General features: G+C 46.9%; 1 protein-coding gene across 1 annotated transcript in view; it reads left to right on the top strand.

The window, feature by feature from the left end:
• Positions 1-2,264, top strand: part of LOC112115933 (mesoderm induction early response protein 1) — a 29,126-nt gene extending 26,862 nt beyond the window's left edge. Inside the window, exon 11 of the mRNA XM_029912349.1 lies at positions 1,111-2,264. Coding sequence (XP_029768209.1) covers positions 1,111-1,415 — 305 coding nt within the window. The 3' untranslated portion in view covers positions 1,416-2,264. The remainder of the gene's footprint in view (positions 1-1,110) is intronic.
• Positions 2,265-14,872: the final 12,608 nt, after the last annotated feature.

Raw genomic sequence — 14,872 nt, 5'->3', positions numbered from 1 at the left:
CACACACACACCATGAAAAAATGGGTGCTGCCATGCCAACTATACGAGAGTAATCAATTAAGGTGGGCTATTATCAGCAAGAGAAAACAAACTTTTGTAGTGATAATCAGGATTGCCCGTTTCCAACAGTTGACAAGACGGTGTGAGTAACAGTAGGGGGGAAAAATTAGCATGGGGAAATAGTTTTTACTTTGTGTAATGACCCATCCACTCCCAGTCTTTATTCAAGCCTAATTTAATGGTGTCCAGTTTGCAAATTAATTCCAATTCTGCAGTTTCTCATTGGAGTCTTCAGCACAGAAGAACATTTTAATTAGAATATTTTAAACATTTGTCATTGATACTCCTTGATTAAAATGATCTAATACCTTAAAAAGAATGCATTAAGCAACTTTGAAAGTTAAAGAACACAAGCTATCAATCATCTCTTGCTAAGTAATGTTAAGATGTAGAGAGGAAAATTACAGTAGGATTGTGGAAAAGAAACAGCTCCTTTATTGCACGTGAGATGGACCTGAAAGTCTATCAAACCTCCAGGCAGGGTTAGGAGTGTTTTTTTTTTTTTTTTTTTTTTTTTTTTTCCCCCTCAACTGCCAGTCACTGTAGCTTAGACACAGAAACTTGACACTATCTTCGTGGTGGATCAGTTTCCTTTTATTGCTTTCATCTTATACTATTTAGATCAAGTAACAATTTGGGTTTTTGATTAAGACGTTTCTCTTCACTTTAGAATGAGTGCTGCAGCCTGGAGGAAAACTATTCAGTAATGCTTCTCAGGTTGATATAGGCATGACTCTTATAATAGGATTGAGAAATCTGTGGTACCTTAGACGTATGTATCCTAACTAGATTGACTGTAAAAGCTGTAGTTTGATTATCCGGCAAAACTGTGGTACCTGCTGTATTCTGTAGGATGTTGTTGTGTCTGTATATGAGCTACAGCTTACCAGAGCTTCAGGGATGGATCTCTTGGAATGGCAATAAATTTGAGATGTCACATGATGAAGTTACTTGTATCAAAGATTGGCTTTTTGGTTTTATGGACCTAACGGTCTATTGTATTGATAGAAATTGCTTAAATGTCTAGTTCATATTTCTTCTGCAATGCAGGTGTATCCACTAATGGGCCAGGTGAGATATCCAGTAAAGATGAAGTAAAAATTGAAGGATTGCATGTGAATGGACCTACAGGTGGTAAGAAAACACCTCACACAGATCTGGACACAAATGGATATGAAACTGAGAACCTTTCCATTGACCCTAAACTTGCTCATTCAGCTGCAAGAAATGAAAATGATTTTGAAGAAAAAAATGAAAGACCTGCAAAGAGGAGAAGAATCAACAGCAATGGAAAAGAAAGTCCAGGTTCCTCAGAGTATTTTCAAGAAGCAATATCAGAGACTTTGGATGATTGAATATGGGAACTGATTTTATTCCTTGGAGTAAATTCTGGGGTGCCTAAAATTTTCAGGGTTGATGGGTTACCTTACAAAAATCAAACTCCTTGAAGCAATCTGAGATTTTTCTTACACCTTTTAGTTGGCTCTGAAGTTCTGCTGTTTTTTCAGACCTGAAATGCAGAACTGGAATATTTTGTTGCACAGAACTATGGGCTATTACTGTTCTGGCAACATTTAGGTATTTTAAGGTGTTTGAAAAATGAATCCATAAACTTGTTTATATGGTAAACACATTTCCTGCTTAATTTATTAAGGAAATTTCTATTATACACATTCTTCAAATTGTTTGTAGATACAGTTCTACTGTACAAAGTATATTTTTAAAGAGGAGAGCTGATTAAAATTTAAATTATCACAAGTAGTTAATGTGAAATTTTAGAATTCCAAGATGCAGTGGAGAAGCAGGTGTAAATTTTCAGTCTAGATGAAGAGAAGTGGTATACAATTAAGGAACTCCTATGAATCCTGAAAGTTATGAGCACGATTATTTTTATATATAGAAGTTTTTAAAAAAATAAACCAAGTCAGGTTTGTATATGTAAAATTGTTGACATCAATGATGTCTTCCATATTCTTATCTGGGCTAAAGAAATACGTTCTGTATTTTTCCAGATTTCTTTGTAGCCTTTGAAAGATTTTTACAGTACTTATGTCTTGATTGAGCTGTCCTTTCTTAAAACAAAAGCTTGTATAATTTTCTTAACTTGTACAATTGGTAAACTTTTATGAGAAAATAGATATTCTGAGTCTGTCAGCTTCATTTTATTTTACTAAAGTCTTTTTCTTAAAAAAAAAAAAAAAAAACCACTAAAAACAAATTTTTAAGTGTTTATGTAGTTATTACCAAGTCGTGTTTTCTTCTCAGAAAACTGTAAACCATTAAAATTGTTAAAGCTTAAAATGATGGTTAAAGCAGTCACATAATTATGAGAATCTGACTTCTCAAATTTCTGTCTAAGGACAAATAGTGATTTTTGAGAATTTTGGAGTTAAGCATGATGCTTTTATTGCACAAACTTTCTTGCTTTTATTATACATTTTCAAATTTTATTTTTGAGGGAAGACAAAAGCTTAATTTCAGCCAAATCCTTAAATATGTTTAAACTTTGTTAGCCAAGTTCAGGCATTAGATTATTCATTGATGATTTTTAATAATCTTGTGCATTTCAGTGACCACAGAAGGGGTAGGAAATGGGTCAAGTGATTCTGGTTGCATAAGTTAGGAATTTAATGCACAGCTGGTTACTGTGGGCCTGATCTTGCATCTCTGTGAACTGTTGGGATTCATATTATTGACTACTTCAGCAGGTGCAGAAGCAGAATCTATGTACATAGTTGGCACAGCATGTATGTAAACATATATACATGTAAGAGGGGATTGTAAGAGGCGATAGTAAGTGTTGGTATCTATTTTAAGAGATGGTGCTAGAAAGAAAAACCCTTATCAAGGGAGGGGGATGCTAAATCTGTTCTTTCTAGCTTTCCCAATAAATGTTTGAAATTTTGTTGAGGTGGGAGGTTATGTCTGTGAAGTGTAAAGTTTACAGTACCAGTGCTTTTTAGCCACAGCTACACAAAATAGTGTAAAGAAACCCAGAGGAAACATTGCCCTGATTGTCTAATGTAGAAGACAACAGTTTATAATTCTGTGGTTTTACAAATATACTGTTACCTTTTTTTTTAACTTGGTTATTTCTGCTGGTCTTCAAAAGCTTATATACGTCTTCAGGGCTTTACTTTGAAAATTATGGTCATGTGGTTTCAAACTAATTTGATTATCACATTGACTTACAAAAACACAACTCTTTTTTCCCCCTTCCCACCAGTTTTTGCTTTTCACAAATGTTCATGAGGCAGAGTTAGATACGCTGAGCCAAATTCAGACCTGGTGTAACTCCATTGACGTAATTAGTTAGGCTGGGTGTGAAATTAGCCCATTTTTCTCAGATGTTTTAGGAGATCTGTTTAACGAGTTCAGCCGACATTAGGGCATTGACATTAATCTAACTAAAACTAGATAGCAGTTTATACAGAGAGACATAATCAAGAGAGTGTTTAATGTATGGCCTGCATTAATCTTGTGGAGTGATTGTTTTAGGAGGAGGTCATTGTCAATTTTAAATTTGGTTGAACAGAAATCCAAAGTATCAAGTCTTATATCAAAGATGGTATTTAGAAACCTTCAGAATGAAGGTAGTGCAGTGCTTCTAAAAATCTTTACATCTTTAATCAGAATCCTATTTTCAATTTATTATTTGTATGCATTTTTGTTTGCAGGTGGAAATACTTGCAAAAACATTTTATAGGAGAGTTTATAAGTAAATTGTCTCAGGCTTGTGTGTAAAATATGGCACTGTGTACATTTTCAGAAATGTTGATTTGTTTTTAATCTTTTTATGGTATGCCTAAAGAGATCTGACATTCCATAATCATAGAATATGTAATGCTCAGCTATTCTTAAAGAAGTATTTAATTATAATTTGCATTGTGTTTTATACAATATTTGGTTCATGTTCTTCAAAATGCAGCCACTATAATTTGATAAATCATTGCACTACTAGTACTATTTAAAATTCTAGTAATATAGTAACTTTGATTCATTTCAGAAACATTCAGCACAGTTTGGAACCAAGGAATATTTGAACCAGCTTCCAAACTGCATTGAAAAGAGCAGCTTATGTGTAACACTTAGTATATTTTTCAAGCACTGTCATGATGTATCCAGCTGGATCAGGTGTCCTCGTTCATGAAGTGCTTTGAGTGCAGCCTGAATCAAAAATTCAGTTCAACAGAACAAACCTTTGTTGGGCTTTATAAAGGATTTAAAGCGATATTTTGAAAAAAACATAAAAAATTTACAAATTAGTTTTTATACATTTTTTTCACGCATAGTAATTTTGCACTGTTAGTAATTCCCTTGTCCTTTCCCCATTCCCTGTCTGCAATTCTGGAAAAGCTTATTAAAATATTTTTTTAAATGGATTGTCTTTGTATACAATTATTGAGGTTTTTTAATTCAGAGCAGAACTTTTAATTGAGTGAATAGCTGTGCTTCTGAAGTACATGCGAGTGTATAGTCCTGTCTTACAGGGGAGTTGGTAGTGATTCCATAGTGAAGATTGTGAAATTCCCTCTACTTTCCAGTTTAATTGAGTTTAGTCTCCAAATTTTAGACTAACTACTGTGAACAACTGAATTTTCTTTGTATTTCCTAATTGTTGCAGAGGAAACAGCTGAGAAAGGTACCTTCTCAAATTTTACTTTTCCCCCCTCTCATTTTCTGCTATATAACCAGAAACTCCAAACTTCTCTCATACTCAGTTATTTCCCTAATTTGTGATGATCTAATTGGGCTACACTGTGAACCAACAAACCTGTCCAGTTACATCAGCTACTTCTCTTTCCCAATGCCTCCTACCTTCCTGACTCACTAGTTCCTTCAGAGACCATGGAGAGCCAAGGAGGGCTGTGAGGGGTGGGCTCTGAGAGAAATGTGGGAGGGCAGACAAGTTGGTGGGGCTTTGAGGGGTGAGAGAGATTTAGTGAGGGATGTGCAGAGGGATGGAGGAGGAACAGGTTTGTGTAGGGGAACCTGGGGTTCGGGGCCTTGGTTCCACAGAGAGCTGCTTCAGCTTTGGTTACCATACAGCAGCACAGGGGTGAGCAGGGTCTCTGCACCAAGGCATTGGCTTACTAAGGGCTCCCCACCAAGATTCCCCTTCCTCCATGATGGAGGCATCAAGTACAGATGCCTTAGCCCAGAGGAACTGCTTTTCCCACCTTCATCCTAGGCTATCAGCTCAACTGCAGTTCCCCTTTCACAGGCCCCTTGTTCACCTTCACTCAGTCCCCACAACATGCCTGCCAAACCTCCTAGAACCCAGCTAGCCCCCCACAGGGCTGCCTACTCTGGAAGCTGGTGGTCAGAGAGGGAGGCCTGAGGTGCAAGGAGCCCAGTGTCTGTCTCCTGCCTTGAAACACTGGGCAGCAGTGTGTCTGCACTTAGTTATCTGAACATTAAGGATTCTCATAGTGCTGCTGACCATGGCTTTGGAGGACCAATATGGCCATGCTAGGAAAGCCCTGCCAACCACTGTTGCCTCTGTGTAGAGGCATTGGGTGCCCTCCCTGATTATGGGCCCCATGTTCCCTGGGGGAAATCAGCAGGGAAGATGGTGAGTGACTGTATGGGAAGGTGGAAGAAGAAGTGGGGATTGAGATGGGGAGGCCTGGAGTGTGAGCGAAGTGCTTTGCTCTGACATGGGGTCTTGGATATAAAATGGAATTTTGATCACATACTCTGCTTGTTTCACTGCAAGCTTCTTGCCTGGCCTCAGCCCATGGTTCCAGACTTCCATCCCATTTCACTAAGGAATATGGAAATTGATTCATGTTCTTTTAACTATGATCTGTACAGAGGGCTTAGAAAATAAATTAATGAGTGTAATTTGAATGGCATAAACCTGATGGCTTGTGTTAATGCTAGGGCCATTGGTACCTATTTCCCTACATAAAAATTGCTGTAATGCTAACTAGCTGTGCTTCTGACCCATCCGCTATCACTCTCTACTGATATTTTTTCCTTAAGAGCTGGGCTGAAAAAAGTGCATTTTAAAACATAGCATCAGTTTAGTTCTTTAGAGAAACATAAGCCTTAGGTCGATCACCAGTTTTAAATGCAGTTTGTGTAGTGACTAGCAGACTAGTATTTACAGCTGGGCTGTTATAGAGGTATACTATACATTGCGAAAATCTTAGGCCATGTCTACACTACAGAGTTAAGTCAACTAAAGTTACATCCTTGATTATAAACCACTGTAATTACATTGCTTGTGCATATTCACACAACACTCCTTGTGTCAGTGGAGCATGTCCACAGTTGGTGCTCTAGCACTGACAGAGAGCACTGCACCATGGATAGCTATCCTACTGTGCAAATCACCACTTTCTGCTGCTAGGAGTTCTGGGAATGGATTGCAGTACATTGGGGGGTGGGCTCACTGCCACATGATGCAGTTTTCTCCGTCTCATCATTCCATGAGCTTCTGACTATATTTCGTGGCATTTTTCAACTGCCTCTGTAAACTATGTACCCGCCGTCTCTGCCTGAAAGCATGGATCCTGCACCGCTCTCCAGTCTTGTGAAGAGTGTTATAAACAGAACCTGCTGTTCCAACTGCAGCACAATCCAGGATATGAGCATCTCTATTTAGTCCTCCATAAGCTTTATCATTTGCTTCTGCCCATCTCCTTTCCTGCCTGGCCTTTCTCTCTCCACACTCTGTGTTTAATGTCTGCATGATCAGACGATTGCAGCACTTCTTGAAACACGTCCTCCTTACTCCTGGTTCACTTCCTTATCTGGCGGAGGCGCTCTGCTGGTGTGCAGGAGCTGGCCCTCATCTGCAGAAGCAAAAGAAACCATACACAGTGTCAGTACAGTGAGTGCACTCGGTCTTGAATCATACAAGTTATATACACCTCACTTTCCTTGGCAAGCACATAGCACGGCCAGAGCACTAACCAGGGTTAGTGTGGCCCAGAGGAAGGTGCAAGATGGGACCAAAGGTCTGGGTGGTTTCAGAACGGGATCACTACACGTGCCTAGGGACACTATTCTGAATACTGGCACCATTTTCCACAGGTGGGGAAAGCTGTTATCACACTAATGAGGGTAACAGGATGCAAGGGTCCATCTCCCACATACGTGTGGCTTCCGACTGGCTCTGTGTGCTGCTTTGGTTCCTGCAGAGTAATTGCTGACTGGTGGGGCAAAGTTTCCTACAACAGGGGAAGAAACAAAGCAGCTCTCCTAAGGGACCTCCGCAGAGGAACTGCAGGAACATTTCCTAGAGCTCTCTAGGGATACTTCCTGGGAGATTCCCGGTGTGCATTAACCAACTTTTCCGCAAGGCCCCCAGCAGGTAGCTACACAGCAATGAGAAGCAGATGCAAACAGTACCTAGTGTTAATTTCTATCCCTTCTCCCATGTGCCCCATGTAACAAAATAAAGGACACCTATGTTACTGTGTACTAGTATCAAAGCAAAATATGTACTTACCGGAGCTCCCCTCTCCTGCTTCAGGGGCACCAGAGCTAGAGTACGGGGACTGGCTAGACCCCTCGGGAGTTAAAAAGAAGTCCTGGCTCACCACGCCACTGGATGACCCTGTTGCCTGTCCCACCTCCTCCTCCAACTCGATCTCCTTATCCACCACTTCATCCTCGGGATTGACTCCACTGGCTACTGCCTCCAGTCCTCCCGAAGTATCGACGGGACTCTTGATGGTGGAGGTGAGGTCGCCACCGAGGATGGCGTGCGGCTCCTTGTAAAAGTGCATGTCTTCAGCGCTGCTGTGAACTCTCCATGCTGAGCAAACACGAAGTGGAATTTCAAAATTTCTCAGTGCTTTAAAGGGGGAGGAGCTCATGCCTGTGTTCCTGGCTGTAGGGTAGCAGAGTTGAAACTGCTAGCCAGAGTAGTCATGGTCGGCATTGTGGGACACCTAAAGGCCACTTAGGGTGACATAAGCAAGCGCAGCGTCTACACTGACACTGCATCGCTCTAACTTTGTTGCAAAAAGCTCTCTGTGGCTCGTTGAGGTGGTTTTATTATGTCAGCAGAGCAAGAGAGTTAAATTGGTGGGAGGAACGTTGCAGGGTCCAGTTTTGTAAGCTGACTTTCGTTGACCAAACTGTTTAGTATAGACAAGGCCTAAGATTCAACTCATAAAAACCTGTTGCTTTTTCCCAATATTTACCATAAAAATTGCACTTCAGCAGACTTGTTTAATCTTTTTCTTTAGTTTCCAACAGGTGTTTCCTCATTGCTACATCTGTCACATTTTCTGTTGCCTCCTGCGCTTCTCTACTTCTGCAATGGTGTGCTAACGCTCCCTAATGTCTTTCTTATTCAGTGTGCTGTACTCTCCAGGCTCTTAGTGTGTGGCAAAAAAAATGTCAAGTGTTTGCATTATTTTAACCCAGTTTCTTCCTTTTTACTGTTAACTATGTTCAGCTGGAGGTAACTATTGCATCAGCCAGGCCTGCAGGTACTTATTCTTCCACAGGCCAGACTGATTGTGGAGCTGGGTGAAGCCCTGCAGTGGCAGCTCACATTGATTTAAAACATTATATTCAGTAAATGACCCGGGACATGAAAAGACCATACTGCATGCTGTCCTAGTATGGTCTTCACTCTTAGCCTTGTACACTGGTCTGCTAGGAGTTTCACTTTGCAGAGGGTGTCATACAAGCCACATTTAATGGGCTAGGTTAGAGTGTGAGTGAAGGGGAAGTGGCTACACTGTCCAGTGGAACAAGAACCTATACTCCTACCCTCACCCTATGCTGCTTCAAAGCCCTGGCCTTCTCAACCCAAGTTCCCTCCCTCTCTTTTCCCTCATACCCAGACAGCCCCATGCCCATCCCTTCTTTCTCCCTCCTGCACTTCCCTCACTCACCCAGTTTCACCCTCTCGGATGGGTGCACAATTGGTAATAAAATATGGCCAAAGAGACGTCTGTAAGTGAGCAGCAGCTGACTGGGGTGGCGGGGACAGCACCTCAGGGCTAGGTTTATAGTCATGCAGTAAATGTTATTTTCTTCTAAGATGGGAGGGATGGAGGGAAGGCAGCAAACAATCACTCGAAACGTACATAAAACTGTGAAGTGCCCCTAAGACCCGACTTATGTGAAAAATCATCCACTGAAAAGGATTGTGCTCTCTTTCGCCTCCCTAGCACCGTTTGAAACTGGCAAAAGTTTAACAAGGTAGGTAAGGTAATATCGCTTATTGGACCAACTGCTGCTGATGAGAGAGACAGATGAAGAAACGCTCTGTGTAAGCGCGAAAGCTTGTCTCTCACCACCAGCAGTTGGTCCAGTAAACGATATTAACTCACGCCCCACCTCCCTCACCCAGGGACTGATAAGGCTACAGCAACCTAGCCTCTGTTTGCCAGAAGCTGGGAATGGGTGATGGGACGGATCACTAGATGATTACCTGCTCTGTTCATTCCCTCTGGGGCACCTGGCACTGGCCACTGGTGAAAGACAGGATACGGGGCTAGCTGGATCTTTGGTCTCACCCAGCATGGCCATTCTTATGCTGCATCCAAAAGTTTAACAAATTTAACCAAGCATTGTGCCTGTTTTATCCTACTTCTAGTGGCTGCATGCATGCGTGATGCTTCACATCCAATCCTACACCCTGCCTCACTTTTGCTCCACACCGAGTCTTCTGATCCACCCTCACACATGGTCCCCCAACCATCCCTGTTGTTCTACATTTACATAGCCCTTGAGTCTGTGTGTACACACATGCAGTCAGAGTGTATAGCCCCTCATTCTGCAGAGGCATCCCTGTGCTCTAGGTCTGTCTATTCCCCAGGTGACTCTGTCTGCTGCCTGACTTGCCAACTTCAGGGATTTTCAAAACCTTTTATTGCATCTGCAGAGAAATTCCTACTGCACTGGCAGCTTTTCCCCATTCTTCTGGTTGCTCAAGCAAGTCAAGCAACCTGTGCTGCTACTCATGCTGCTACCTCAGCTTGCATGCTCCCCTCCACCACTGTGCTTCATGGCCCTCCATCATCTGATCCCCCATCCCAGCCAGTTCCAGGTACTGCTGTCCTGCTCATCCCCACCTCTAACATGAGATCCAAACCTCCTCCCCTTGACTTCAAGGGTGTCTATCTGCCCCCCTCAAACACACCTTCCAGACTTCAGAGGGGTCACTGTGTAGGAATCATTAAAAAGGGGATAAAGAATAAGACTGAGAATATATTATTGCCTTTATATAAATCGATGGTACGCCCGCATCTCGAATACTGTATACAGATGTGGTCTCCTCATCTCAAAAAAGATATACTGGCACTAGAAAAGGGCAACTAAAATGATTAGGGGTCTGGAACGGGTCCCATATGAGGAGAGATTAAAGAGGCTAGGACTCTTCAGCTTGGAAAAGAGGAGACTAAGGGGGGATATGATAGAGATATATAAAATCATGAGTGATGTGGAGAAAGTGGATAAGGAAAAGTTATTTACTTATTCCCATAATACAAGAACTAGGGGTCACCAAATGAAATTAATAGGCAGCAGGTTTAAAACAAATACAAGGAAGTTCTTCTTCACGCAGCACACAGTCAACTTGTGGAACTCCTTATCTGAGGAGGTTGTGAAGGCTAGGACTATAACAGCGTTTAAAAGAGAACTGGTTGTTAAGTCCATTAATGGCTATTAGCCAGGATGGGTAAGGAATGGTGTCCCTAGCCTCTGTTTGTCAGAGGATGGAGATGGCTGGCAGGAGAGAGATCACTTGATCATTGCCTGTTAGGTCCACTCCCTCTGGGGCACCTGGCATTGGCCACTGTTGGTAGACAGGATACTGGGCTAGATGGACCTTTGGTCTGACCTGGTACAGTCGTTCTTATATTATGTTCTTCTGTGCATGTGTACCCTGACTTTCACACACAGCACCATGGTATCTGCAAGAGGAGGGAGACACCTGGTCCAGCCCTGCTGGCTCAGGTAGCTCCATGGCTGGGGGTGAGGGTGGACTGTGATAGGGGATTTCCCCCTACCAGGGGTAGGCAGGGGGCGATGGAGTGCTGTTAGGTATGCCACGTGTCCCAGGCTGGTTCCTGGGCTCATGGAGCCCATAGCTGCTGTGGTGGGGGCTTGGTGCACAGGAATATCCTGGGGTTTTGTACCTTAGGTGGCAACCCTAACTCCTTCCCAATCTATGGGGCAACCCCCCCACCCGATGAGTCAGGAGGCCCATGCCCTCTGTAAGTGGGGGTGGGGTTCCTGGAGCCCAAGGTGCCTGAGCCTGCCCCGCAGATGAACCAGCACAAGGCTGCTTGGAGCAGTACAGCTGGGGCTAAGGCTGCCCTACTGCCCATGGGCCACTATGCACTGCCCTGCCCCCAGGTGGGCTGCAGGAATGGCTGCCAACCACCAGGTGGCACCTGCTCTGCCACAGCCATAAGGCCTCAATACCATGCCGGCTGCTTTGCTGCTGGGCCAGGGCAGATGGTTGCTGCAGGGACAAGGGAGGGGCCCAGGAGGGGCCAGGACTCCCCTCCCTCCCCCGCAAGAAATGCCCCAGCTCTCACCACAAACACATTGTCTACGGCACGTGCCTGGTGACGCACAGCTTACCCCCAGCCACCAAGCCTGCCTTCCCCACACCTGACTGCCTCGGCTTGCCCACAAGGCCTCAGCTTTCCTCCACTGAGCCAGGGGGCAGCTGGCCTTAGGTCTGCCCACCCATGTCCTGAGTGGCACTGAGCTCAGGCTGAGCACGGGGAGCTGTCCCACGCTTCGACACGCTCAGAGTGGTCTCTGGGTTCCCCTAAAGCCTGGACAGTCGGGTGCAGCCAGGCACCTCTGAAGTCAGCAAAGACGTAATGGGGCCCAGCACTTAGCTACGTGACTCAACTGGGGCAGGGGCCCAGGGAGGCTGGGGATACTGGGCCTCTCATCTGCGCTGAGCTGGAGCTGCCTGGTCAGGCGGGAGCAGAGCTAGTGTAAGCCCTATGCTAAAGTTACAGCTGTGCCTTTCCCCTTTCGTGGCTCTGCGCTTACTTCCCTGCTCTGGTACAGACTTGTCAGCACTTTGAACTATAAGTTCTACAGCGCTGCTAGAAAGACACTGACACAAACGCGCTAAAGCAGTCATGCACAACCTTGTTGTCAGTTGCCAAACCCCTTAAAAAAAATTTCATGGTGTTTTGCCGTCTCCCCCCTTTGCACATCATAGCCATAGTCCGCCATAAAAGCAAAAAAATCGCTATTTGCAGCCACACCCAGTTACTTGACAATTGTTAGTAATTGGCCACATACACTTTTGTGGATTCCCCATGTAGGTTTGTGCACTCGCATGCGTGCACACCCACCTGGAGGCTTTAAAGTGAGGCGACCAGTGATAGGCCCTGAAGGTATGGCGACACTGGAATTAGAAAAACACAACAAACCAGATGTGTCGGGGCAGCACGTCCAGCAATTCGGCAGACGGTCCCTCACTCCTGCTCGGAGCGAAGGACCTTCCCCCGAATTGCCACCGCAGATCGCGATCGCGGCTTTTTTTTTTTTGTTGTTGGTTGCCTGAGGCAGCAAAAACCCTGGAGCCGGCCCTGGCACCAAGGCTCAGAGCCTGCCAGCCTCTGGAGGCTCAGCACCAAGCCCAAATGGCTATATACAGCCTCAACCCTGAGTCAATTGCCCTGAGCTGGCCATGCCACAGGTCTTTTATTGACCAGACTCCCACACAACATGGCACCCACAGCCTGCAGTTTGTACAGCCCACAGCAATGCTAAGCATCTTCACCAAGCAGCACCCTGGGAACGTTGACTTGCCAAAGGGGGTGTGTGTGTGAGGGCTTTCTGCTGGCAGCTTGTGCACAGTCACCTCAGGTCAGCCGCCAAGTACCTAGCGTTCAAGCATCAGTGGGCTGCACGAAGTAGTTATTCCCCCACTTGTCTCACCTGAGCCAGTGGCTGTGCTCATGAGTTGCCTTAGGGCATATGTACCTTCTTGGGCACTGCACAAAACACAGCTGGCCGCAGTGCCGGGCAGTAGTGCCGTAACAAGGGCACACAAAGCCGGGTGGGGGTGGGGGTGGGGGGGCAGAAAGTGGTGGAGAGAAAAATAAAGCTGCTGGCATGGAGATATTTATAACCCAGGTGATCGCCCTCCCCCAGTGTCTTCCAACCCCGACTTGCTCCTCCACCCCCCTTCCCCAGCCCCGGAGGAGCAGAGAGTCCCTGTCTTTCCCCTGCAGCAACTGCTGCCGCAGGGGCCTAGTGCCCCCCATCTCGACTGCCAGGGCAGACTGACTGTGAGCCTGCCCTTCCCGCTCAGACCCTTTCATTTTCCAATGGAACCCTCCAGCAGCACAGGGTTTCTCCCCTCCCCCTCCGCCGCAGTCACCACTCCTGCCCCACGCTGGGCAAGGGGCAGCCCCATCCCTCACCCCCAGTGAGCCAGTGAGGCTACAGTCAGGGGCAACAGCAGGGGAGGAGGCGCACACAGCAACACCCCGGCACCCACCACGGGGGAGGTGAGGGTGCAGTGGCGTAGCCAGCGTCTAAGAGGAGAGGGAGCAAACCTAAAAAAGGCGCCCCCCCCCTTGGCTCCTCCTCTGGCCACGTCCCCCCCTTGGCTGGTTCCTCCTCCGGCCGCACCGCCCCTCCCCCCCCATGGCTGCTCCGGCCCTGCCGTGCCACCCCGCGGTGCCCCCCCCCACTCCTCAGGCCGCGCCCGCTGCCCCCCCGTGGCCACAATGCGCCCCTCCTCGTTCCTCCGGCCGCAGTTGGAAAGGCGCCGCTTTGGGCAAATTTGCTGAGAGGAAGCGGCTGCTTCCCCTGCACCCCACTAGCTACGCTACTGCGAGGGTGATTCCTGGACCTGAGAGGGGCCCTAGGAGCACATGCAGTGACTTGGGGGGGGATGTGTGTGCGCTGCTGGGGGGGGGCAGGAAAGGGAGGGGCGCCTCCCCCAGCGCTTGCTGCTGCCGGCAGGGAAAGGGCTGGAGGGAGTCCTCCTCTCTGGCCCCTGTCCTGGAGCAGCCTGCCTGCATCCCAAACTCATCCCAAGCCCTGCCTCACCCCCAGAGCCCACACCCCCCAGTCAGAGCTTTCACCCCCCCCTCCGAACCCTCTGCCCAAGCCCCTCCAGCACCCCAAGCACCTTATCCCCAGTCCCAGCTAGAGCCCTCATCCCCCCACACCCCAACCCTCTGCCCCAGCCCTGAGCCCCTCCCACATCCCAAACCTCCCATTTCCAAAGCCCTCACCCCCCCCACTCTATGCTCGCCCTGAGCCCCTCCCACACCCCAAACCTCCCATTCCCAGCCCCAGACAGAGCCCTCACCCCTACTCTCGCCCTGAGCCCCTCCCACACTCCAAACAGTGTTTCAGGGGCTTGGGGGTGCGGTGTTTGTGGGGGTCATGGGATGCTGTGGGGAGTTGGGTGGTATTACAGGGGGCTGGGGGTGTTTGCAGGGCTCAGGGAACGCTGGGTGTGTTGGGGGGGCTGAGTGGTGATACGGGTGGGCGGTGGTTGCAGAGCTCGGGAGACTTGGGGGGCTAGGCTGTGGGCGGTACTACAAAGGGTGGGCAGTGTTTGCAGAGGGCTGGGTGGTGTTTCAGGGGTTCGGCGGGGCTGGGAGGAATTTGGGCTAACCCTGTTTCTCATGGGGGTTCTGGGCTGGCTCGTTCCCGGTTCCTGCAGCAGGCGCGGTGCTGGGGCCCTTTACGGCTGCTGTAGCGCACGTGCCACCTAATAGCTGCGGGCAGGCCAGTGGCCCGTGGTGTGGAGCTAGGTGAGGGGTTCAGAGGGATTTGGGGGTGCAGCAGAGTTCTGCGGCCTGGGAGTGAGGGGTTCAGAGGGTGAGCGTGAGAGCAC

This window comes from Terrapene carolina, unplaced genomic scaffold (assembly GCF_002925995.2).
Source record: "Terrapene carolina triunguis isolate 2854851 unplaced genomic scaffold, T_m_triunguis-2.0 Scaffold210, whole genome shotgun sequence".
Lineage (NCBI taxonomy): Eukaryota > Metazoa > Chordata > Testudines > Emydidae > Terrapene > Terrapene triunguis.
The sequence above is the reverse complement of the archived record's forward strand: the minus strand, read 5'-3'. Positions and strand labels throughout refer to the sequence as shown.